The following is a 22,928-nucleotide window of genomic DNA, read 5'->3' as shown; positions in this document are numbered from 1 at the left end:
AAGATAAGAAACCTAGAGGCTTGATACAAGAGGTCCAAAATATGACTAATAGGAGTTCCAGAAAGACAGAACAGGCAAAGCAGAGGGAAGGAAGTTTTCAAAGTAATAGGAGAACATTCCCCAGAATGGAAGGACAACTATTTCTACATTGAAAGGGCCTGCGATGTTTCTAGCACAAAGAATGAGAAAAGACCCATACCCCATGGTGTGTCATTTTGAAATTTCAGAACACAGGGATAAAGAGAGGACCTGAAAGCCTTCCACAGAGAGGAGAATACAGGTCACATACGAAGAACCCACACTTGGAATGACATCAGAATTCTCAGCAACAACATTGGAAACCAGAAGATGGAAGAGCAAGGCTTTCAGATTTTGAAGAAAAGTAATTTCCAATCCAGCGTTCTGTACTCAGCTAAGCTGTCAGCAAGTGTGAGGGCAGAATAAAGGCATTTTCAGACATTTGGTAGCCTACGGTCATCTGCCTCCTATATACTCTTTTGCAGGAAGCTCTTGTAGGATGATTCCATATGTATAAAGGAATAACCAAATGGGAGAGAATAACCAAAAGAGAGCGACGTGGGCTCCAGAAAGTAGGGAATTCACGTGGCATGTGGTGAAGGGAAGTCCTGGGATGAGAGCTGAGCTGCTTATATAGAAAGCCTAGATTTGAACTCTTGAGGGCTTCAGTTGGGATTTCTCCAAGAAACTAAAATGCAAATAGTCAATTTTTTGATGTGTGATCACAGAACACTGTATGGTTAAGTCATGAGCAGTATCTGCTTGGCTGTAATGTAAATGCAGAATATTGATTTACCTAAAATTGGGATATTATTAGGAAAAGGGTTGAGGGACAGAGGATATAAGAGCTGAATCCTTAAACTTCTATGGTAGGAACCAGTAGGTAAAATCTGAACTTAAGAAACCAAGCCATGTAAGAATAGGAATGTAATATAGAAACATGGAGGTATATAGCAGAAGAAATAGCTAAAGAGTTGAAAATTGTTTTTCTCTGGGAGTGGGATTTGAGAGGTGAGAGTAGAGGAGAGGGAGAGGACACCATTTTCCATTTAAGCCTTGTAGTACTATTTGACTGTTAAACTATATATATCTATAATTGGACTTTAGAAAAATGAAAATGAATGGTGTAATTTAAGCACAACTGTATTGTGACAATTCTAGAAAGTCAGTATTGGTTGTTTGATTCCTAGTTCTTTCTATTACAGTTCAATGGGTTTTTATAAAGAATTACCTCTACTTTTTTTGTTTGTGTTCACCGAATTTCTCATAAAAATTTGAAAGGATACATTAGTTCTGCTAGGTGCTTAGGAATAAGATGTGGTTCTTACCCTTAATTTTTGACAAGAGTGGACAGAATCCTAGTTCAGGAGTTACCAGGATTTTAAATCGTTAGGAATAGATTCCACGCAGAAGACTAGAGATACAGTCTCCAGTCCTGTTGTGTTGTTGGATGTTAGATCTTCTGAAGGGTTCAGTCAGTGGAATCGTATTGTGTGTGATCATGAGGGAGCCTTTTATATGTGACCAGACCCTAAAGCAGTATTTGCAGTCTTGGCTTTTTTTCCTGGAAGTTAGATCTCCTTTTGGATATGCACAGTTCAAGTTTTATCAAATTTGTAACATTTCAAGAGAGACTAAGACTTCATTGGGTTTTGATGTACAAGTCTTGTAATCATCTCCATAAGCCTGCAGGGCTGGAAATGATCGCATCCTGAGCAGGGTGCACCTAGGTTTGGAACCAGGTCTGTTGGGTCAGAGCCTGACTTTGTCCTCCACGCCCACTGGTAGTGGTGGCGAGCGAGTATGGTTTGTAGCGACTGCCACCGTCCTTGGCTCTGCTTTGCTGGCATGCAGCTATTCTGCAAGTTGTAACAGCATAGAAATGGAGTTGCATGACAGTTTTGTAATTGCCTAGTGTTTTGGAATGATGAAAATTATGTAGGGGATATAGGAGTATTGTGAAAAAACAAAATATTTTTCCTTAAGGAGTTTGGGACAATTTCTTAATATTTTTTTCTTGGTGTCAACTTCCTTATAATTTGTTTTATTTCATTAGAAATTCAATGAAAAAGATTTGGAAGTAATACAACAGAACCGCTATTTAATGACTGCAGAGGATCTCGAGCTCAGGAGTGAAGGCTTAATAACAGAAAAGTGCTCTTCTCAACAGTCACCAGGCAGCAAAACCATCTTCTCTAAGGTAAGCTTGACTGAAATTGGACATTCACATGCGAATGGATTCATATACTTTTTTGAAACATACTTGATAACTCCTTTGATCTAGAGATCCTCAAATGGCTTCTTGTTGATAATTGAGCCTACAACAGGTAGGAGGAGGAGTTCTTAGCCTACCACGTTACAGATTAATATCCTTCAACTGAATATTAGTCTTTGCACTGCACACGAAACTGAGAAATCACAGCTTGTTGAACCAGAAGCCTCATTTGCTCTATCAGGGCTTACCTCTTAAGAACTATGTAATCCCAAGTGTTAAGTGTTCCTGTTTAAATTCACACAAAAAATGGCACAGCAGGCCCTTCCTTATCTGGCCTCAAATCATCTTTCCAGTCTCATTTTCTTTCATCTCCAGCAATAGCAAATTTCTTATAGATTCCTGAAAACACCATGTTTGTACCTCTCTGTGTCTTTGCGTGTGTAGTTCCATCTGCCTGGAATGATTTTTCCCTCCTTGTTTACATGCTAACTCCTGAACATCTCTGCAGGTGCCATTTTAGTGTCACCTTCTCTCTGGAGTCTTTCCTGATCCTGCTTAGTAGTGCGGTCCCCTCTAGTAAGTGCCCCTCATGGTACTTACTCTGTGCATTGGAGTTATGGGATCCACCTTTCTGCTTCCCCTCACCTGGGCTCCTGTATAGCACCATGGGCAGGCACTTCTGGGGTAGGGAACTGGCACATGTTCCAAATCCCAGTGTTCAGCCTGTTGCCTGGCTGTGTAAATATTTGTTGAGTGAGTGAATGAATAATGCAACCAGGCAGCCAGATATGGGAAAGGAAAAGAATTAACTTAAAAAAAAAAAAAAAAAAAAAAAAAAAACAAAAAAAAACTGGCTTAAATTAAGTTCATACATTTGGAAGATAGAGAACTCTTATGCAAATTAGTTTTCTGATGAATGGCTCTAATTGTGACTTGCAGGTTTGTGAAGGGTGATTCTTAAAATAATTAACAACTGGTACAGCATGGGCATCAGCCTTCAGAAAAGACTTGGGCACTAGGGCTGGAGTGGGGACCTGGAGGCCTGCTCCTGTGCCAGGCACCAACCCTGTAGTTTAAAAACTACTAGGGACCTCCTGGGAGGTCCCTAGGGAGGGACCAGGGCAGCTAGCATGGTTGGAGTGGAGGGACCAGGGTTTATTTTCCAACTGGTGTGGAAGTATTTCAGTATTTTAGCAACCAGTGCTAGCCACTGTGCTGTGTATCTGCTCAGTATCAGAGCTTGTCCTGGGGATATCATTGGCTGAGCAGTTGGAGCTGTTTCTTAATTCTGACCGTTTGTGTATTTGCATTTTGCTGTTTATCTTGAGAGCATCAGCATGGACTTGTGGAGCCCTTGGGCTGGGCCAGCAATCTGGAGGCCTGGATTTCTCTCTGTTGACTCTGTCATTTCACTTACGTAACCTGGGGCAAGTCTTATAACTAAATCTCAGAGGGCTAATATTTTGTCATTCTAACTAGCATTTAGTTAATTTGATTTTGACCAACTTCAGTTGGCTAAGATTCACATTAACCTGTAATATAAGGCATAGTCTGTTTCACACCAAGATAGCAGCTCATCAGGTTATTTTAGATGGAAATATCTTCATTACTATGAATGTATTTAGTTAAACTAAAATGCTATTTTGAATCACATTTTAGTCATGTAAAAAGTATCTCCTATAATCCCAGCACTTTGGGAGGCCAAGGCAGGTGGATCACGAGGTCAAGAGATCGAGACCATCCTGGCCAACATGGTGAAATCCCGTCTCTACTGAAAATACAAAAATTAGCTGGGTGTGGTGGTGCATGCCCTTAATCCCAGCTACTCACGAGCCTGAGGCAGGAGAATTGCTTGAACCCGGGAGGCGGAGGTTGTAGTGAGCCGAGATTGTGCCACTGCACTCCAGTCTGGCGACAGAGCGAGACTCCCCCCCCCCCCCACCAAAAAAACGGTATGTAAATGTTGAACAAAATGCTTATAAATTTATTGGACAGGTTGGGTATTTTAAAATTTCAGTTTTATCATTTTGTTTTTAGTTGTTTTGTGCTGGGTGATGTACTTCATATGACCAGAAATATAAAGTTACTGGCTGGGCATTTTGGTAATATTCAGATCCTGGTGATATTTAAATTACTGTGTCAAATACCTAAGTATTTTAGCAAAGGCTTTAATTGTGTTCTGCAAGATGAATTGCAAATTGCAGATAGAGATTTATTGGCCAGGCATCATAGCTCATACCTGTAATCCTAACATTGTGGGAGGCTGAGACAGGAGGATTGTTTGAGGCCAGGAGTTGGAGACCAGTCTTAGCAACCTAGTAAGACCCCAGCATCTACAAAAAAAAAAATAAATAAATAAATTACAAAAATCAGGTTGGCACAGTGGTGCATGCCTGTAGTAGCAGCTACTCAGGAAGCTGAGGCAAGAAGATTGCTTGAGCCCAGGAGTTTGAGGCTAGAGTGAACTATGATCATGCCACTGTACTCCAGCCCGGGTCACAGAGTGAGCCCCAGTCTCTTTGTTTGTTTATTTATTTATTTATTTATTTATTTATTTATTTATTTATTGAGACAGCGCCTTGCTCTGTTACCCAGGCTGGGTGGAGTGCAGTGGCATGATCTTGGCTCACTGCAGCCTCCGCCCCCCCGGGTTCAAGTGATTCTCCCGCCTCAGCCTCCCAAGTATCTAGGATTCTAGGCATGTGCCACCATGCCTGGCTAATTTTTTTGTAGTTTTGGTAGAGAGAGGGTTTCACCACATTGGCCAGGCTGGTCTCAAACTCCTGACCTCAAGTGATCCTCCTGCCTCATCTTCCCAAATTGCTGGTATTACAGGCATGAGCTACCTCTCCTGGCTGAGACCCAGTCTTTTTAAAAAACAAAACAACAGCAACAAAAGAATTTTAAGTGATCATTTAAGAATTGTAAATTTCTGGTGTCACTTTAAGAAATCCCAACTGTTGCAGCCTTACAGTCGTACCCCCACTCCCCCGGCCCCAAGAAAGGTGTGCTTTTCAGATCATAGTTCTGTCTTTGTAGAAAATGTGAATTTATTCTGCTGTGCCCTTGGCTATTTTGTGTTGGTTTAGACTTTATCCTCTGCCCATTTCTAGAAAGAACTTGAGGCTATGATCATGTCTCCATAGACTCTGGGCAGTCTGTTTTCCTTCTGATCATTGTGTGATCCTGAGAATTAATGCTAGATGACTAGGGAATTGAAGAATAGAGAGCACAACACACTGATTATATTTAACTTACTGCAGCCAGAGATTGATAGCTTGGTTATTGACATGGTTGGGACATCGCTGCTGAATTTTCCGAGTATTAAAATTAATGTCTTTGTTGCAGGGCTGTGACATAGCTACTGAAATAGATAGACCCCATCTACCTACCAGGCCTCTAAATTGCCTGATTACCAAGAAGTGATCCATTAAGCTTTCTCATTACGGGTCTGCTGTCTCTTTAGATGTGGTCTGCACGTTACATGTGTTTCCTTCAAGTCATTAAGGAAACTATGGTAAAGTAGAAAATGCCCGGCTTTGGCGTCAGAATGCCAGTCCTGCTACTCACTTAGGTCTGTGATCTTGGGCAACTCACTTAATGCCTCTGAAACTCACTTTCCTCATCTGTGAAGTGGACAGTTACATGCCTGCCTTTTGAGAGCATTAGAAATAATGGAAGTGGATTAGTTAAGGTTCTTTTGGTTGCAGGCCGCAGAACCTCACATTGGATAGTTTGAGCACAACCACCACGAAAGGGGATATTGATTGGGAGCAGACTTGAGGCTGTCACATATGCCAGGCAAGACTTGAGCAGCCACACTTTGGGGAGGGTGAAACTGGGGCAGCACCATGGACTTCAACCACAGAAGTCCCAGACTCTAGGGCTCTGTCGGTGACATGACACTGACCCAGAGACTCCCAGCTGTCTGGTGTCTTGGTTTAAATCTCTCAGTTCCTGGGAGAGAACTATACTGGTTTAGCAAGTGGGCCCAGGGCCTGGCTTACAAAGGAGAGGAGTCTTCTTGGGACTCACCCCTGTGTTGTAGGGACAGTTCTCAGGTGAGGCAGGGGAATGCGGTGAGCGGGGTGGTCATTCCAAGGGCCATGGAGAACACATCGAAGAGCCAGACACCAGCAGATGTGCAGCAGTGATGAGTCTTCTCTGCACTGAGAGACCTACTGTCTGGGTTGCTTTTTGTTTGGAGGGGCTGGGTGGAGAGGGGGTAGTGGAGGTTGGTTGCTCCTGCTCAGCATGTGCTTCTCATGACTCCCCTCTGGGCAGCCTGGCCACCTGCCTGTGTGCTGAGGAGATCTACTGGTTTGTCAGCTCTGCTGAGGGAGCCAAATGACTTCATTCTAATGGGGCATGATTCAACGCAGGAGAATAGGTGATTGATGAAATGGGACCCAAATGGCTTCAGAGAGTTCATTTATTTAACATGGGTAAGCAATTTGCTTCTAGGAAGACGTTGACTCACTCTGACTTCCATTATGCAAAATATCCCCAGGAATCTCTGCTCTTAAGATTCATATCAGTCTCTGAGTTCCCCTCTTACCTACTTAATCATCAGTTTAGCAATTATTTGTGGCAGCGTTTGATTTGTGCCAGACACTGTGCCTGACTCAGGACACTGCTGCTTGCCAGGAGCCCTCAGCCTTGTAAACAAGTGGCTGGCATGCCAGCTCTGGGGGCTGGAGGAGGACATCTCTGTCAGTCAAGGAAGGGCTTCCTGATGAGGTTTGGCCTGAGCAGATCCTGTAAAGTGCTCTGGAGTGTGCCAGTGGAGAATGGTAAATGACAGCACTGGGTCTCGGGGGGATAGGCATTCCCCCCGGGACTCTGATGGAGGGATTTCCCAGTTCCACTGAGATGCAAGGGCAGGAGGAAGGGAGGAGGGCAGGAGCTGAGGAGAGTGGTGGCCTGAAAATTCTGAGGAACCTTTGGAATAGCTGCCAGAAAGAAGAAAAGAGCCTGAACTGAGATCCAGGCCCTGGTGTGGCAGGCAGTGGGCTGTCCTCCTGTAGGACTAACAGCCAGCCTGCAGAGGTCCTGTTAAGATACTGGGTCCTACATGCATACATTCCTGGAGTCTCTGTGCCATCCGTCAGAAATCCATGTTTACCGTTTTTTTCCCCAATCTTTCTTGGTTGGCTTTGAAGTTACATACTTAGACACAAATTCTGACTTTACCAGTTACTAGCTTAGTGGACTCTAACAAGTTACTTCTGCTCCCACAGAGTCAGTTTCATCATCTGAAAAATGGGAAGTTCCCTGGAATGCTGTGGTGACTAGAGATAATATGTCAGTAGCTAGTATAGCACTTGGAGCATAAGAATAATGGTAACAGCTGACATTTATCAAGTGTTTGCTTCAAGCCAGGCATCATTCTGAGAACTTTGTCTGGATTAACTCATTTAATCTCTTTTATGCTCCAGGACGTATGTAGAATTATTACCACTACTTAGAGGTAAGAATATTAGCATACAGGCCAGGCACGGTGGCTCACGCCTGTAATCCCAGCACTTTGGGAGGCCGAGGCAGGAGGATTGCCTGAGCTCAGGAGTTCACGACCAGCCTGGACAACACGGTGAAACCTCGTCTCTACTAAAATACAAAAAATTAGCCGGGTGTGGTGGCGTGCGCCTGTAGTCCCAGCTACTCGGAAGGCTGAGGCAGGAGAATTGCTTGAACCCAGGAGGTGAAGGTTGCAGTGAGCAGAGATTGCGCCACTGTGCTCCATTCAGCCTGGGTGACAGAGCAAGACTCCATCTGAAAAAAAAAAAAAAGGAAAGAAAAAGAATATTGACATAGAGAGGTTGAGTAACTAATTCAAGGTCGCATAGTTCATAAAGTCACACATTCTTAATCATCACTGCCCCTCATGTTAAGTGCTCAAGAAACAATAGATTTTCTTATTTTGTCACTGGCTTTTCTTATTTTCTTTTGCTGGCCTTTATGTGGCTGACAGTGATGATGTTACCCTTGCCAAGCACCCAGATGCATTATATTTAAGGCATCTATTATGGGGCAGTGATGGGTGGGCTGAAGAGAATGGGCCTTGAAGCCCACACCTGGCCTCACCATCCTGACCTTGAGCATGAACAGCCTTCTGTGTTACAGTTTCCTCATCTCTAAAATAGGGAATGTAGTAACATGTAAGCACATTGGGTCATTGTGAAGATTAAATGAGAAAATGCCTGGAAAGCACTTAGCATGGTGGCTGGCGTACTGGTCCTGGAGAGCCTCCTTGATCTTGATGTCCTCTTTAAATCCTTCCCACTCTTCTCTGAGGTCCTCTGGCTGCTCACGTGGTTGTGTGCAGGTGGGAGCTGAGAGAATCCCACATGATTCTGTTGTTGTGTACAAAAGGCATTTGGGAACTCCTTGTGCCAGTGACATGTGGCATGATTTACAAAAGGGCCTGACATTTCCAGCAGTCTGGATGACGAACTTATCATGACCCGACTGGTGGTTTAGCATCTAAAAGCTTTAATTAGCAGGTGGTGCCTTGGCCTTGTTTTGTCAGGACTGGAAGCATAACAGTATTCCCCTGGATCAGGGCTTCTTCACCTTTTTTGCCCTCTGCATCCTTTTGGGAATCTACTGAAGCCAGAGACCCCTAGCTTGAAAAAATGTTTAAATGCATACAATATATGTGTAGGATTCTAAAGGAAACCAAATATTTTGAAATTAGGTTATCAAAATACAAATTATGCTATGGAAATGGTGCTTCCTTAATTAATATTACTTATTAATATGTTAACTAGTAAGATATGGTGGTGAGTATAAGTAACTACCGTAGTTATGAAGTAGTGATAAGAATGAATATTTTGAGATATCTGCAATATATACAAAATAACTATTTCTTTTGATGACAAAGTCAAGGTAATACCACTAGTATTACTATGGTTTGTAGCAATAGCAGTATTCCTTCAATTCATAATTGAAGGTAATGCTAAATTTCAGTTAGAGGTTAGTGGAAATAGAGATGTAATTTTTTTCCCTTGCTCATATTCCTTCAGCCTGTAAATTTTAATCAGGTTGAAAACCCCTGTCGTAGGTGGTATCTTAGCTTTAGGAGAAAACGCAAGTCAATGTGAACTACAAAGGCTGTTTGCAGCCCCAATTTCTTCACGAACTGAACATCCACCTCCAGCATTTAGAGAGCACTTAGTTGGTGATAGGCACTGTGCTGGATATTCTGTATGCATTAACTTCATTTTAATGTTTTTTCTTATTTTGAAATCATTTTAAATTTGTAGAAAAGTACAAAAATAAAGGATTATATTTTTTCTGAGCCTTCTGAAAGTTGCCAGTGTGAAGCCTTGTCCCCTCTGAATGCGCTAATGTGTATTTCTTATAAACAGGAACATTCTCCTGTATAACCTCAGCCCAGCCACTACAACCAGGAAATTAGCCTGGACTAATTTCCTTCAACGCTACCTTCTAATCCTCAGACTCATTCGAATTTCATCACTTGTCTCAATAACACCCTTTGTAGCAAAAGGATCCTATTCAGGATCATGCCTTGCATTTAATAGTCATGATTCTTTAGTCTTTAGTTTGGAGCAGTTCTAAAATCTTTCCTTGACTTTCATAACCTTGGCACTTTTGAAGTGCCCAGGCCAGTTATACCGTAGAATGTCCCTTCAGTTTGGGTTGTTTGTCTGGTGTTTTCTTGCTGATTAGATTCAGTTTATGCATCTTTGGCAGGAATATCATGGTAGCGATGCTGTATTCTTCTCATTGTGTCCTGTCTGATGGTACACAGTTGGATTTGCCCCATTACTAGCCATGCTAACTTTGATAACTTTATCAAGATAGTGTCTGCCAGGTGTCTTGACTGTCTAGTTATGCTTTTTTCCCTTTGTATTTAATAAATATTTTGGGGGAGGTGTTTTGAGTCTATATAAGTATCTCGATCTTCAAACTTTTACCTACTAGTGTTAGCGTCCTTTTGTGTTTCTTGGTAATTATTTATTACTGTGATGGCTGGCGAAGGGTGATTTTTCTAATTCCATCATTCTTTCTACATTTATTAGTCATCATTTTTCTATAAAGAAAAACCTACTCTTTTCCCCTCCTATTCATATCAGTATGGATTTATGAATTCCTATTTTATTTGGTGGATTACAATCTGTTACTATCAGTTATTATCAGTGGTTTATAAACCATTACTCATTATTTATTTCAATGCTCAAATCATCCCCAGATTTTGCTTTTGGGGCCTTTCCAAACTGGCTCTGTGTGTCCTTTTGACAACATTCCATCATTATTTAAGCATTTCTTTAAAAAATTTTTTCAGCTTTGAGTTATAATTGACAAATTAAAATTGCATATATTTAAGGTACACTAGATGTTTTGATATATATATATATATATACACATTGTGAAATGATCACCATAATCAAATTAATTGGCATATCTATCATCCCACATTGTTACCTTTTTTTGTGTGATGAAAAAACCTAAGCTCTACCTTCTTGGCACGTTTTAAGTGTAAAATACAGTATTTTTTGTTTGTTTGCTTGTTATTTCAGGGTCTTGCTCTGTTGCCCAGGCTTCAGTGCAGTGGCATGATTCTAGCTCATTGCAGCCTCAAACTTCTGGGCTCAAGGGATCCTCCTCTCTTAGCCTCCCAAGTAGCCGGGACTATAGGGGCATGCCACCGTATCCTGCGAATGTTTTTATTTTTTACTTTTTTGTAGAGATGGGGTCTCACTATGTTGCCCAGGCTGATCTTGAACTCCTGGCCTCAAGTGATTCTCCCACCTTGGCCTCCCACAGAGCTGGGATTATAGGTGTGAGCCGCTGTGCCTGGCCAAGGTATTGTTACTTATAGTCATCATGCTGTGTATTACATCTCTGTAATTTATTCATCTTGCATAACTAAAACTTTGTTCCCTTTCACCAACATCTCCCATATCCTCATCCCTCCAGCCCCTGGCAACCACTGTTCTATAAGCACTTCCTCATTTTTTGGCACAATAAAATGCTATGCACATATCTTTTGTTGTTCCTGATTTTCCTTGTCCTAATACGGGAATCAGCAATTTCTCCAGGTATCCCTGGTTCCTTATAGTACACAGTTTATCTTTCATCTGCTCCATAACTCCACAAGGCAGTGGTAATTGTCCACCAGTTTTACAGGTGAGAATACGAAGGCTCCTAATAAGTAACTTCCCAGAGTCTCAGAACTGGTAGGTGGCAGAACCAAATTTTGAACATTAAAAAATTTCACATTTGTGAATGTGAATTCATAAAATGACATCCCCATTTCATAAATGAGGAGACTGAAGCTCAAAGAGTTTTGTTAAGCTACTTACCCAAGATCATACCTCCAGTAAGTGGCAGAGATCCACCTCAGATCTCTTCATCATCACTGTGCTCTGGATGCCTCCCAAGAATGCCTTGGTTGACCTCTTCTACTTGACTGTCACTAAATCCCTAGTCCCCAATACTTGCCAGGTTTTGGTTTGTGAATTTCTCTTCTTTGGAGCAACAGTAAATATGGAAAGACATTTTTTTGTAGTGTTGTAGAAACGATGACCAGCAGCTCTGAGGGATGACAGTCTCACGATGGGCTAATCCCATAACTGATGCGTCTTCCTAGCAGCTGTTGGAAGCAGTATTGGAAGCTCAGCTCTCAGCTTCGTTCTGGGATAAGTGATGGGCAGTCATTCCCCACTCCTCCTGAAGGTGGTGCTCTCTGACTGTGACCTGAGCCAGAGCCAGGCACAGGGCCTCACCTTCGTTTGGTTTTAAAAACTGGGACTAGCTACATATGTTTGCATAATATAAGGATGTACTCTTTCAAAATTCTTCCCTTAATGTCAAATGCTCTTTGTCATTTCCAGGAAGAGAAACAATCATCAGACTGTCAAGAGCTGATTCAGGTCTTAAAGAAAGAGCGGGACATCTATACCCATCTGGTCAAATCTCTGCAGGAATCAGACAGGTAAGGGTTTCTGTCTGGACATCACACATGTGAATGCGAACACACACACACGCACCCCTTCAATCAGTGCTGGTGATCTCTAAGGCAGCAACGCCCTGCCAGTTTGCTTATGGAGCTTATAAAGCTTGGGTGGCGATTGCCCTATTTAATAGTCACATGTACCTGTTTTCTATCAAGAATTGTCTGATTTTTGGCAACAAAATTGATTACTCAGGTTTTAAAATCATGATTACTCAGGTTTTAAAAATACTTTATTGTATATTTAGAAAGTGCTTCTTTGTGTATTATCTCATATGATCCCCACAGCCTTTCTGTGAAGTAATAATAATGCTATCCCTGTTTTCTATAAGGTCATGAAAACTAAGATAGGGTAAGTTACTTGCTCAAAGTCACACAGATGTCAAGTGACAGAACCCTGGGACTCAAACAAGTCTCCCTGTCTCTGCAGAATTGCTGAAATGAGTTGCTGCCAGCAAGGTGTGGTGGGGAGAGCCAACTCTAGGATTGAGAGGCCTTGTTCTAGCCCTGGCTCTCCCATTTTCTAGCTCTGTGTCCACAGGCAAGTGCTGCTCTGGGCCTCTGTCCACGTATCTGTACACGCAGGGTTGGCCTCAGGGATTTCTCAGAATTGAGAAATCCTTTTTTTTTTTTTTTTTTTTTTGAGATTGAGTCTTGGTCTGTTGCCCAGGCTGGAGTGCAGTGGTGTGATTTCTGCTCATTGCAACCTCCACCTCCCAGGTTCAAGCGATTCTCCTGCCTCAACCTCCCAAGTAGTTGGGACTACAGGCATGTACCACCACACCCGGATAATTTTTTGCATTTTTAGTAGAGACAGTGTTTCACTGTGTTAACCAGGATGGTCTCAATCTCCTGACCTCAGCATCCACCCGCCTCCACCTCCCAAAGTGCTGGGATTACAAGTGTTGGCCACCACTCTCTACACAGTGGAATGGGTACAGTTGAAAGGATATGATGTCTGGGATTCATTTCCAAACTGTGCAGAAGCTGAGGAAGAGGGTGGGGATATCAAAAGAACAAGATTGGCCCTGGTTCTCTGATTGTTGGGGCTGAGGTATGTGTAGATGGGGGAGCAGTTCATTACAGTAGTTTTTTTTCCCCCCTTTTATGTATGTCTAAACTTTTCTATAATAAAAAGTTAAAAAAGAATCACCCCTCATTTCTCCCTCTTGTATGTCCTCTACTCTCACCATAGTGAGCTCTTTATCGTTCCCTGGTCTATACCTTCACCTGTTTTTCCTACCCTATTCCCAACCTTTCCCCTACTTTGTCTCCTCCCAGTCCTTTAGAATTTAGCTTGAATGTTACCTTTGTCAAGCGGTCCTGCTAATCCCCAGAACAGTTGCCTCTGTGTTTCTGCCCTGCATGGGGAGGTCACCTTGTGTAGATCTGTGCCTGCTGTGCCTCCTCACCTCGGGGCAGGGGTCCCACCTTACTGTCTCGGCTCCCCAGGGCCTGGTACAGAGTAGGCACTTGGGAAATGTTCTGTGCAGGAATGCCCCTCCCCACTGTGTTGATCTTCTAAATTATGAGATAATTTCCAGATTTTTTCATAGGAAATGAGTTTAGGGAAAATGAAAACATGCCGCTGAAATTCTGGGAGTAGGCGTCACTCCCTGAAAGTGAGTTTTTTCAGAAACCTCAGCTGCTGGTCATTTTCACTTGGCGAGTGGTGTGGGGGGAGGTGGCGGGGGAGTGAGGGGTGTGGGGTGTGGGGGGTTGAGTCATGTGTGGAAACTCACAGAGGGAGTGGACACATTTCATTTCAATCCCGCAGCTTCTCTGGATAGGAGCCAGGTTGATTCTGGGTACTGAGAGGCCTTGTGGGTGGATGTGGTTGCGCCTGAGTCTTCTCAGCTTCATGAGGGGCTCCCAAGTTTCACAGGCTCTTTCTTAATGAATGAAAACTTGGATGGGACTGAGGCGGGTCAGGGCTAATTCAGACTAACAAGGACTAACCAGGACTAACAAGGATTCTTAAAAGGTTTCCTGTTCATCTTGAGACTTGTAATACATTTAGTAGGAGACAGACCTGGGTCCACATCTCAGCTGTGCCACTCAGCAGCCCTGAGCTCTTGGGTAAGTAATTTCTCACCCTGAGCCTCAGTGTGTTTGTGAAATTGAGACTGGCTGGTCTGCCTACTTACCTACCTACTTAGAGATCTACCTACTTTACAGGGTTGTGTTGAAACTAGAGAGAACACTGTTTAAAGACCTAATACTTCCTGGCATGTAGTAAGCACTCAGTAAATGGTAAGATTTCTTAAGAATAATGACAACATGAAAAGCTTATATATGTCTCAATATTCCATTATGCATAAACTTAGTTTGCAGGGGGTTTTTGATTCCTCAGACCTTGGCATATCCAGAGGGCAGAATGTGGGCTAAGGAAGGTAGAGCTCCTTTCTGTAACTCCAGCACTGTTCATTCTGGAAATTGGCAGGAAAGGTGGATGACCCTGGAGACAGATGATGTACTATGATTAAAATTGGAAAAGAAGGTCAAGAAGGGAGGAAACTCATCGTAAGAATGTGGTTGATCCTTTCACTTTTACTATTTATTCTTCACAGCAGCACTTAGAAGTTGGCGGATTATCCCCAAATTACAGAAGTGGAAATGTGCATTCTAAGACGCTGTGTATCACCCAGTGTTCCATAGTGAAGGATTATCAGTGCTCAGGTCACCTTGACTCCCAAGTCAGGTTCTTGCTGATACACTCCCCATCTTGAGGACTAGCACCATTTCCCTTTAACTCAGGATTTCTCAGCCTCAGCAATATGAGGCTTTGGGGCTGGATAATTTTTTTGTCATGAGGGCATGTCCTATGCTTGGTAAGATGTTTAGCAATCCCCTGTCTCTACCATGGGAAGATCGGCTCACCTGGTCCTCCCATGCCAGTTGTAACAACGCAGAATGTTTCCAGACATGGGCAAGTGTCCCCTGGGGGGTGGGGGCAAAATCATCTCCAGGTGATTATCATTGCTGTAACTCATGAAATTCAGCAATCTTGGCTCATAAATATTATCTTCTGGATAGGAGTTGTTGGAGTATGTGGAAGGAAGGAAATGATGCTCGTTGAGCGTCTCATATGTGTTAGCCCCTGTCCTAATGTCTTTCCCATGTAACATCTCATTTATTCCTCAAAACAGTCGCAAAGCAAAGGTATTATTATCCCCATTTTGTGTGAGGAAATCAGGACTCAGTTAGTTGAACTGGCTTGCTCAGTAGTGGTAACATGCTATTTTGAGCTTGGATCTCTCTGACTCCTTGTTTCTGCTCCTGTCTGCCCCGCCCCAATTCCAGGAAGAGGAAGGTTTTTGTTTTTTTCTGAGTGAAGCACCTTTTGTTCTCCCAACTCCTCACACCTTGAAAAGATTCTCAAGTTGGGAAAACATAAATGACAGACACAGGAGCAGCAGCTGTGTACTTTTCACCCTGTCAGAAAATGGAAGAGGGAGTGAAGCAGTTAGCTTTCCCCAGCCCTAATCACAGAAGCTTCTCTAAAACAGCCTCCTTTTTCCCCCCTGGTTAAATGCCTCTGCAGCACGACCACATACAAGCGAGTGCTGTGCTGTGACACCTCTGTGAGGTTTTTCATCAGCCTTACAAATTGATCATTATGATTGTCTTAAAATGGAACTAGGTACAAGTTGCTAGTAGGGCCCTTTCTCTTGCATGAAGACTGCTTCACGATGAACTGTCCTCAAAGCAGCAAGCATAGAAGATTAGACATCATGGTTTATTTTCCTTCCAATGTGTGTTGATTTATGTGTGCAGTTCGATGGATGGAGCTGGAAGTCTCTGAAGGAGAAGTGGGGCTTCTTTGAGGAGTCTGGCACACGTATTTAGAGCAATTGCCTCTAACCATTCGGGGGCTATTGATCCCTTTTGAAAACCTGATGAAAGCTTATAGGCCCTCTTCCTAGAAAAATCCACATATTCATTCATTTCTTGGCAGATAATTTCATGGCATTGATGGACCTCTTTAGGGAACCATAGGCGCTGGATGGAGAGTGATAGATCTCTTGGTATCTAAAAAAGAAGTCTGTCTGATTTGTTAATGTGTTTCAGTAGTATTAAAAATGTTCATATACTTTGACCCAGTAATTGCATTGCTGGGAATCTTTCTTAAGAAAACAACCTGGATGTCAAACAAGGCTTTAACCACAGAGATGCACAGTGAAGCATTATTTATGCTATTCAGATGTCAGCTGGGGTCTCCATGTTCTTCTGAGAGCTGGATTTAAGTGGTTCCAATCTCTGCCAATTGCACATCAGTAGGAGTCCAAAGCTGTTCCTATGGATCTGCACTGTCCAGTTCAGTAGCCACTAGCCATGTGGCTGTTCACATTTAAACTTACTGTAAATTTAATAAAATGAAACATTTAGTTCCTTGGTACATTAGCCACATTTTAAATGCTCAATAGGCACCTGTAGCTAGTGGCTACTGTAGTTGACAGTGAAGGTATAGAATATTTCCATCACTGGAGAAAGTTCTGTTGGACAGGGCTCCCCAAGATTAATGCAAATTCTGGGAGGTGTGCATTTTCTTGGCCTCCTCTGGGTTTTGGGCTTCTAGTCTGTGCAAGCTCTCTGTACAGCTTAGCACTACGTCTCCTCTCCCAGAATAAAAATCCACTCATACTATACATTTCTGAGTGGTTAACCCATCACAGTGGAGTTTTGTTGACCCTTAATAGATTAGTCTTTTTCTCCCTCTTACTGTTGACTCACTCTTCCTTTAATTTTTTCTCTTCCCACCTGTCCCCCACCCTTACTTCCAATATGACTCTTTTGAGGAGCGCAGCAGGAGTCCTCTGTCTCCCTTTCTTCTGAAGCCTGGGTGTCCAAGTGACACCCAGGCCCTGGGGAGCCTCCCTTTCTATACGTAAGCCCTCTCAGGGCATTGTTCAGAACAGAGACACGTTCTGGACTGGAGAATTACATTATTTTCACCTAGTTATGCCTATAGCAAAAATTTGGAATTGACCCAGGTATCCACTAATAGGGGATGAGTTAAAGTGAGTGATAGGACATTCACCTGGTTTAATATTATATGGTCATTAAAAATGATGTTTGCAAATAATTGCTAAAAATATAGGGAATTATGAAGTGAGGAATGCATATCAGCATTGTATGTCTAGTATTATTTCAGCCATGTAAATTACTAATAGGGGAAAAGATTGGAAGGAAATACAGTCTGCCGTGTGTTAGTTGGTAGTAGGAGCCTGGTAATTTTTGTTTTCTTTATACTGTTGTATTTAAAATCTTCTATAGTAAGCCTGTATTTACTTTTATAACCAGAAAAAAACACAAATGACATAAAAATCACAGGAACAGTTTCTGGGCTTTGCATCTAAAAGTACAAATAGGTCTGTTTTAAAACTTCTGGTGTCTTGTTTTACCAAGTATCAACAACCTGCAGGCTGAGTTAAACAACATTTTTGCCCTGCGGAAGCAACTGGAGCGGGATGTGCTTTCATATCAGAATTTGCAGAAGACCTTGGAGGAGCAGATCAGCGAAATTCGGAGGCGGGAAGGTACACACTTTATTCTATGTGCTTCTCTTTGGTTTTTCCACTTGGAGGGCATGAACTGAACTTCATGAGAGTCCTAAATATTTGTTAAGGGATGAAACATACACAGGGTTTCATCTGGAGATCCTTTTTGTGGTGACCACGCTGATGTTAGCCTTCCTAGTAGAAGAGCCCAGTAAGTTGTACTAAATTCTGCTGAAGGTCAGGTGCAGGATTGCTTCCTAGCTGCCTCTACTGTTTTCTGCATCGTTTGATACTTCTAGTTCCAAATATCCCTGGGCACTTGCAATCCCCTTTTCTGGGGGATTACAGCCCTCACCGCCCAAAACATCTGAGTACTGCCTACCACAGCACCTACTGCAGAGAGCCCAAGACCACACACACATATGGGTGAGACGCTGTTTTAGGTTGAGCACTGTTTTTAGTGGTGTATATGCATTAAAGGAGGGCTACAACATGAGGGTCCTGTGGGACATATGTTTTCTGTATTCATCACAGTAATATTAAGATTTGACTCTCTCCCCTGGTAGAACTTGAACCCTTTAAAGTTCGGGTTGGTATCTGATTCCCTTCTGTATCTCTAGCCTGGTGCCTGACACATATGGTAAAAATTGATAATAACAGTGGTAGGTTTGACATCTCTTGAGCATCTGCTCTGTACGAGGCCCAGTGCTAGGCACCTGACTTTCCACCTGTGACCCTCACAGTCATCTCATTAGGTAGAGTAGGTAGATGAAGAAACCAGGGCTCAGCTGGGGGTTGATGTGCCCAGATTTGAGCCAAGGCATCTTCCTTTAAGTTTAGCTGTTTCTAGTATTCTACACCATAGTTTAGGTGTATCAGCTCTTACACGTGTGTGTTAAATGAGATACTGTTTGTTGATATGCCTGGCTCAGTACACATATACACACATCTTCCCCCCGCCCCCTGCTTCTCCCCTTCCTATTACAATTGACCTTTGCTGCAAAGGAAGTAGATCCTTACATCGGTGACCAGAGATTCTTCTGTCTTAGCACTAGCAGGCACTTTTTGCACTTAGTGTGCTGGTTTCCCATGAGGGTTCTGGGGCCAGTAAAAAAAATAGATCAGACACTTTTATCTCCCTTGAGTTCTGCCCTTGTGGGTCACATCTAATTTTTCTGCATTTTCCCCTAAACAGAATCAGTCCCTCATTTAAACTGAAATCACCATTTTCTTGTGCCATTCAGAATGGTCTCCAGGCACAATACTTGATATGCAAATTATAATTCACAGTTGGCCACAGTGAACACCTACGGCCTAAGATGAAACCATACGTTGAAATACCAGCCTGTTGAGAAAGGGAAAATTACTTTTGCTCCAAAGGTGGTGCCTTAGGCCCCCTCTGTGCACTATGCTCCCTTCCGCCCCACCTCCCCCATTCACATTGCTTTGGATGGATTGCACAGGGATCAGTCTTGGGAGGACCTGTTTTTGATATTCCTTTTCTCTTCCCCCTCCCCACCTTTTGTTTTTTTGGGCAGAAGAATCATTTTCATTTTATAGTGATCAAACATCTTATCTAAGTATTTGCCTTGAAGAAAACAATCGGTTTCAAGTGGAACATTTTTCTCAAGAAGAACTTAAGAAAAAGGTATTGACCTATTAACTTTTAGTGCATTTCTTTTTGTTAGATTGTTTGTTGTATCTTGGGTTCCTGATGAGAGGTTAAGATTCTGAAGGCCCCTCTCCTTCCTTCCTGTCCCCTCTGCCTTGTTGTGTGTGCCCCTCCTGTGTCCATTACCTGGAGTACCTTCCCTCGTGTCTGATAAACTCCCCAGGCCTAAGAACCCAGCCAGGCTTGATCTCCTTGAGGAAAAGCTCTCTGGCCCCTCCGTTTAGAGTTAGCCACTTTTCCTTCGGCTGTTCACCTCTTTTTTTTGTACCTAATCCAAATCGATGTCCTTCTCTTACTGATCTGTAATTATGTGGTTATTTGTCTATATTTCCTTGCTAGGTTGTGAACATCTTAAACTTAGTGATTATGTCTTACTTATTTCTGATTTCCCATTGCCTGGTACACACACAGGAGCTCATAATAGATACATTTTGAGTGAATAATGTTCCAGGTTTGATCAATACATCTTTTTTTAAACTGGAAAGGTTCTTCAATGTGTTGATCAGTGGCCTGGTTAGAGTGGTTTAGTGTTTCAAGGTTCTGAAAAACATTGTTAGGAATAGGAGGTTTGAGACTGTTTGATTTATTGTAAAATTATCATGTATGTGTGACTGAGATTCAGTTTCCGTCTTGGAATAATTTACATTCTGATAGAAGACACAGGCATGTAAACAAGTAATTGCAATGTGAGGTGCAAGGTTGCTGTATGGGCAGCTGTACAAGGTATAGAAATAGCAGAGGAGAGGTTAATTGCCTGTATGGGAGATGGCGGGGTGAACTTACTTGATCAGGGGAAGCTTCTCAACAGAAGTGAGACTTGAAGTGGGTTTTGAAGGACAAATTCAGGGTTTGCCCAGGTCTCCACTTTCTCAGCAAAGAAAGAGAAAACAGCCTGTGTAAGGCACAGAACGAAGAAGTAGCAAGGAGAATAACATTTTGGGTATTTTGGGAGGAATAGGGCAAGGAGTATGGAGGCAGCTGTTAGTTTTTAAAGATGAAGAAAATAGAGATGATAATAGCTGCTGCTAGTGCCTACTGGGGCTGTGGTAAGGCCAGGAGGTAGTTCACTTGGTTGACACTTAGTAAATTCAGAATGTCTTGTTCTTCCTATTAGAACCTCCTTGAGGATTAGATCCAATTTTTGTTCATATTTTGATGTATTGGATATCTACTATGTGTACTCAGGGTGGGAATTTCCATGTTATTTGAAGAGCTAATAATCGCTTCCATCAAGAAGCCTCGGAAAATTACTGGCCATTGGGATTTGAAGCCTGCAGGAAACCAAGGTGGTGTCTGCTCGGTTCCTTATGTGTCTGGCCTCGCAAGACCCAGGCCCAGCTCTGCCTGTGTAGAGGCAGCTGCTCTTTCACATGGTTAGGCACTTTGGCTATTGTTCTGTCTCATTTAGCTCTCCAGGCACCCCAGCTATGGGACTTTGGGCAGTTAAATTTCTTTGTATTTCATGTCCTTATTGTAAAATGGATATAGACATACTAGCCTGTTCACCTCCTCAGGATTTTTGCAAGGAGTGATGGACTAAAGCTTGTAGGAGTATTTTACTAGCCATAAATTGCTTCATAATTGACAACTGTTAATATTACTGGCATTGCGAGATAGGTGTGCAGAGGAGGAGGTCACTAGTGAAAAGTAAGACTCTGATACAGTTTCAGAAACTTTAGCCTTGGGAGACTTTTCCTCCAGAGGGCCTCAAGTGCAGGAGAGAGATAGTATTAGCTGTCACTGACTGAACACTTAGACCGTGCCAGGGTCTTCAGTGCACTGTGACCACAATCTGTTCAGTTCTCATAGTAACTCTACAGATGAGGAAACTGGGACTTCGATTGTGCAGTTTGCCCAGGATCTTTTTGCCTTGAAGTGATGGCTCTGGGATTAGAATACTGGTATGTCAGATGTTAAAGACAGTATTTTTGTCACTGTGCGCAGGGTATCCTGAGGGCTAGAATCAGCCTGATTCCCCATAACCATGGTGCCAAAGAGTCGCTTAATAGGGCTGTCTGGGGCTGTGGCCCTGGGAAGCTGAAGCCTCTTGTTGGGTAGACAGCCCTCTCCTGTTTTTACCTCCTAGGTCAGTGACCTCATACAGCTAGTGAAGGAGCTGCATACAGACAACCAGCATCTGAAGAAAACCATTTTTGATCTCTCCTGCATGGGTTTCCAGGGAAATGGGATTCCAGATAGACTTGTGTCTACAGAACAAACAGAGGTAAGAAATATTTTTATTGTCATGTGCTGATTACAAAAATATAACAACCGGATTGGTATGGTGGCTCACGCCTGTAATCCTGGCACTTTGGGAGGCTGAGGTGGGAGGATCACTTGGGCCCAGGAGGTTGAGGCTGCAGTGAGCTGTGATTACACCACTGCACTCCAGCCTGCGGGATAGAGCGAGACCCTGTCTCAAAAAAAAAAAAACCCATCAAAACCATTTATTCATATATATGTATGTATGTATACAAACCATATATTTGTATGTATGTATGTATGTATAACAACCCGAAAGGTTTTTCAAGACTGCATCTGTTCCTGGGGAGATCTCTAACTGAAATTCCCTTTGTTGTGAACTGGTTATTGAGGGTCCCACTAGGCTGTCAGGTCTGCCCACAGGCTTCCTCAGGTTCGAGTCGTGTCTCCATGGACACATTCGATATACTGTGATGCTTTGACTCTGGTCCAGCCCTGGGACCTGTGCTGCAGATGGCACACATCTGGATGAGTGATGTGGTCTCAGAGGGATCTGGAGAGTTTCCAAACCACCCAGATAATTTGAATAGTGTGGATGCAGCCTTAATGAATACATTAGCATTGAAAAACTGACATACACACAACCCACCCGGGAAAAGAGGAAAGAAGTCTTATTCTCCTTGATGACTTCTGGGCCTCAGTGCTGATCTTTGTGACTTATTGGCTCTGATTTTCTCTGTTTGGGACCCGGGCTGCACAATGGGAGGACCCTGAAGTTGTGATGTTGTTTCCCTCTTCATTCCCTATCTTGGCCTGACTGTCCCGTAGGAAGCACCTTGCTTCATGCGCGGGTTAGCATTGTTTCGGAAGACCAGAACTGCTCTCCCATAAAGTGCAGTAGTAGGGCCGTTATGTACTTGGGTCCCTCGTGTATGAAACTGGAATCTTCCTGGTTGGGGTTGTCTTCTGCTCTACCTGGAGTGCCAGGTAGATGGAGAACTCACATTCATTGCAATATCATTTCTTGGGAAAGATTTGTCAGCCTTAAGCTGTCTCCTCCTACCTTCCAAGTGGGAAATGCTCAAAGGTGTTTATGCTGCACTCTGGCCATCTTCTTTCTTTGTGAGAGGGAACATTATTGATCTTAGCCTCCAGGACTCTAGATAATTTTGAAAACCAAGAATATCTGTGATCCATTTAGGGAGAAACAAGTCTGATTTGCTTCCTCCGAGGCAGCGTTCTTCACCAACTTCATTTGAGACACAAGTGGTGTGTTTTGTTTGTTCATTTGCCCTTTAAAAGTCTGTTAAATGTCCCATTATGTCCCTTGGAGAAAACGGC

At 42.9% G+C, this 22,928-nt stretch overlaps 1 protein-coding gene across 3 annotated transcripts in view; it reads left to right on the top strand.

Annotated features, from left to right (window-relative positions):
- CDK5RAP2 (CDK5 regulatory subunit associated protein 2) overlaps positions 1 to 22,928 on the top strand; it is a 204,784-nt gene that overhangs the window by 104,548 nt on the left and 77,308 nt on the right. For 2 of the 3 annotated variants that reach the window (XM_030919433.1, XM_030919431.1), the window contains exons 14-18: positions 2,075 to 2,218; positions 12,094 to 12,194; positions 17,622 to 17,752; positions 19,252 to 19,361; positions 21,472 to 21,609. In XM_030919433.1, the coding sequence (XP_030775293.1) occupies positions 2,075 to 2,218; positions 12,094 to 12,194; positions 17,622 to 17,752; positions 19,252 to 19,361; positions 21,472 to 21,609 (624 nt within the window). The remainder of the gene's footprint in view (positions 1 to 2,074; positions 2,219 to 12,093; positions 12,195 to 17,621; positions 17,753 to 19,251; positions 19,362 to 21,471; positions 21,610 to 22,928) is intronic. The other variant, XM_030919432.1, reaches the window with a different exon arrangement.

This window comes from Rhinopithecus roxellana, chromosome 16 (assembly GCF_007565055.1).
Source record: "Rhinopithecus roxellana isolate Shanxi Qingling chromosome 16, ASM756505v1, whole genome shotgun sequence".
Classification (NCBI taxonomy): domain Eukaryota; kingdom Metazoa; phylum Chordata; class Mammalia; order Primates; family Cercopithecidae; genus Rhinopithecus; species Rhinopithecus roxellana.
Note: the sequence above shows the minus strand (reverse complement) of the source record. Positions and strands in the feature narration are given on the sequence as shown.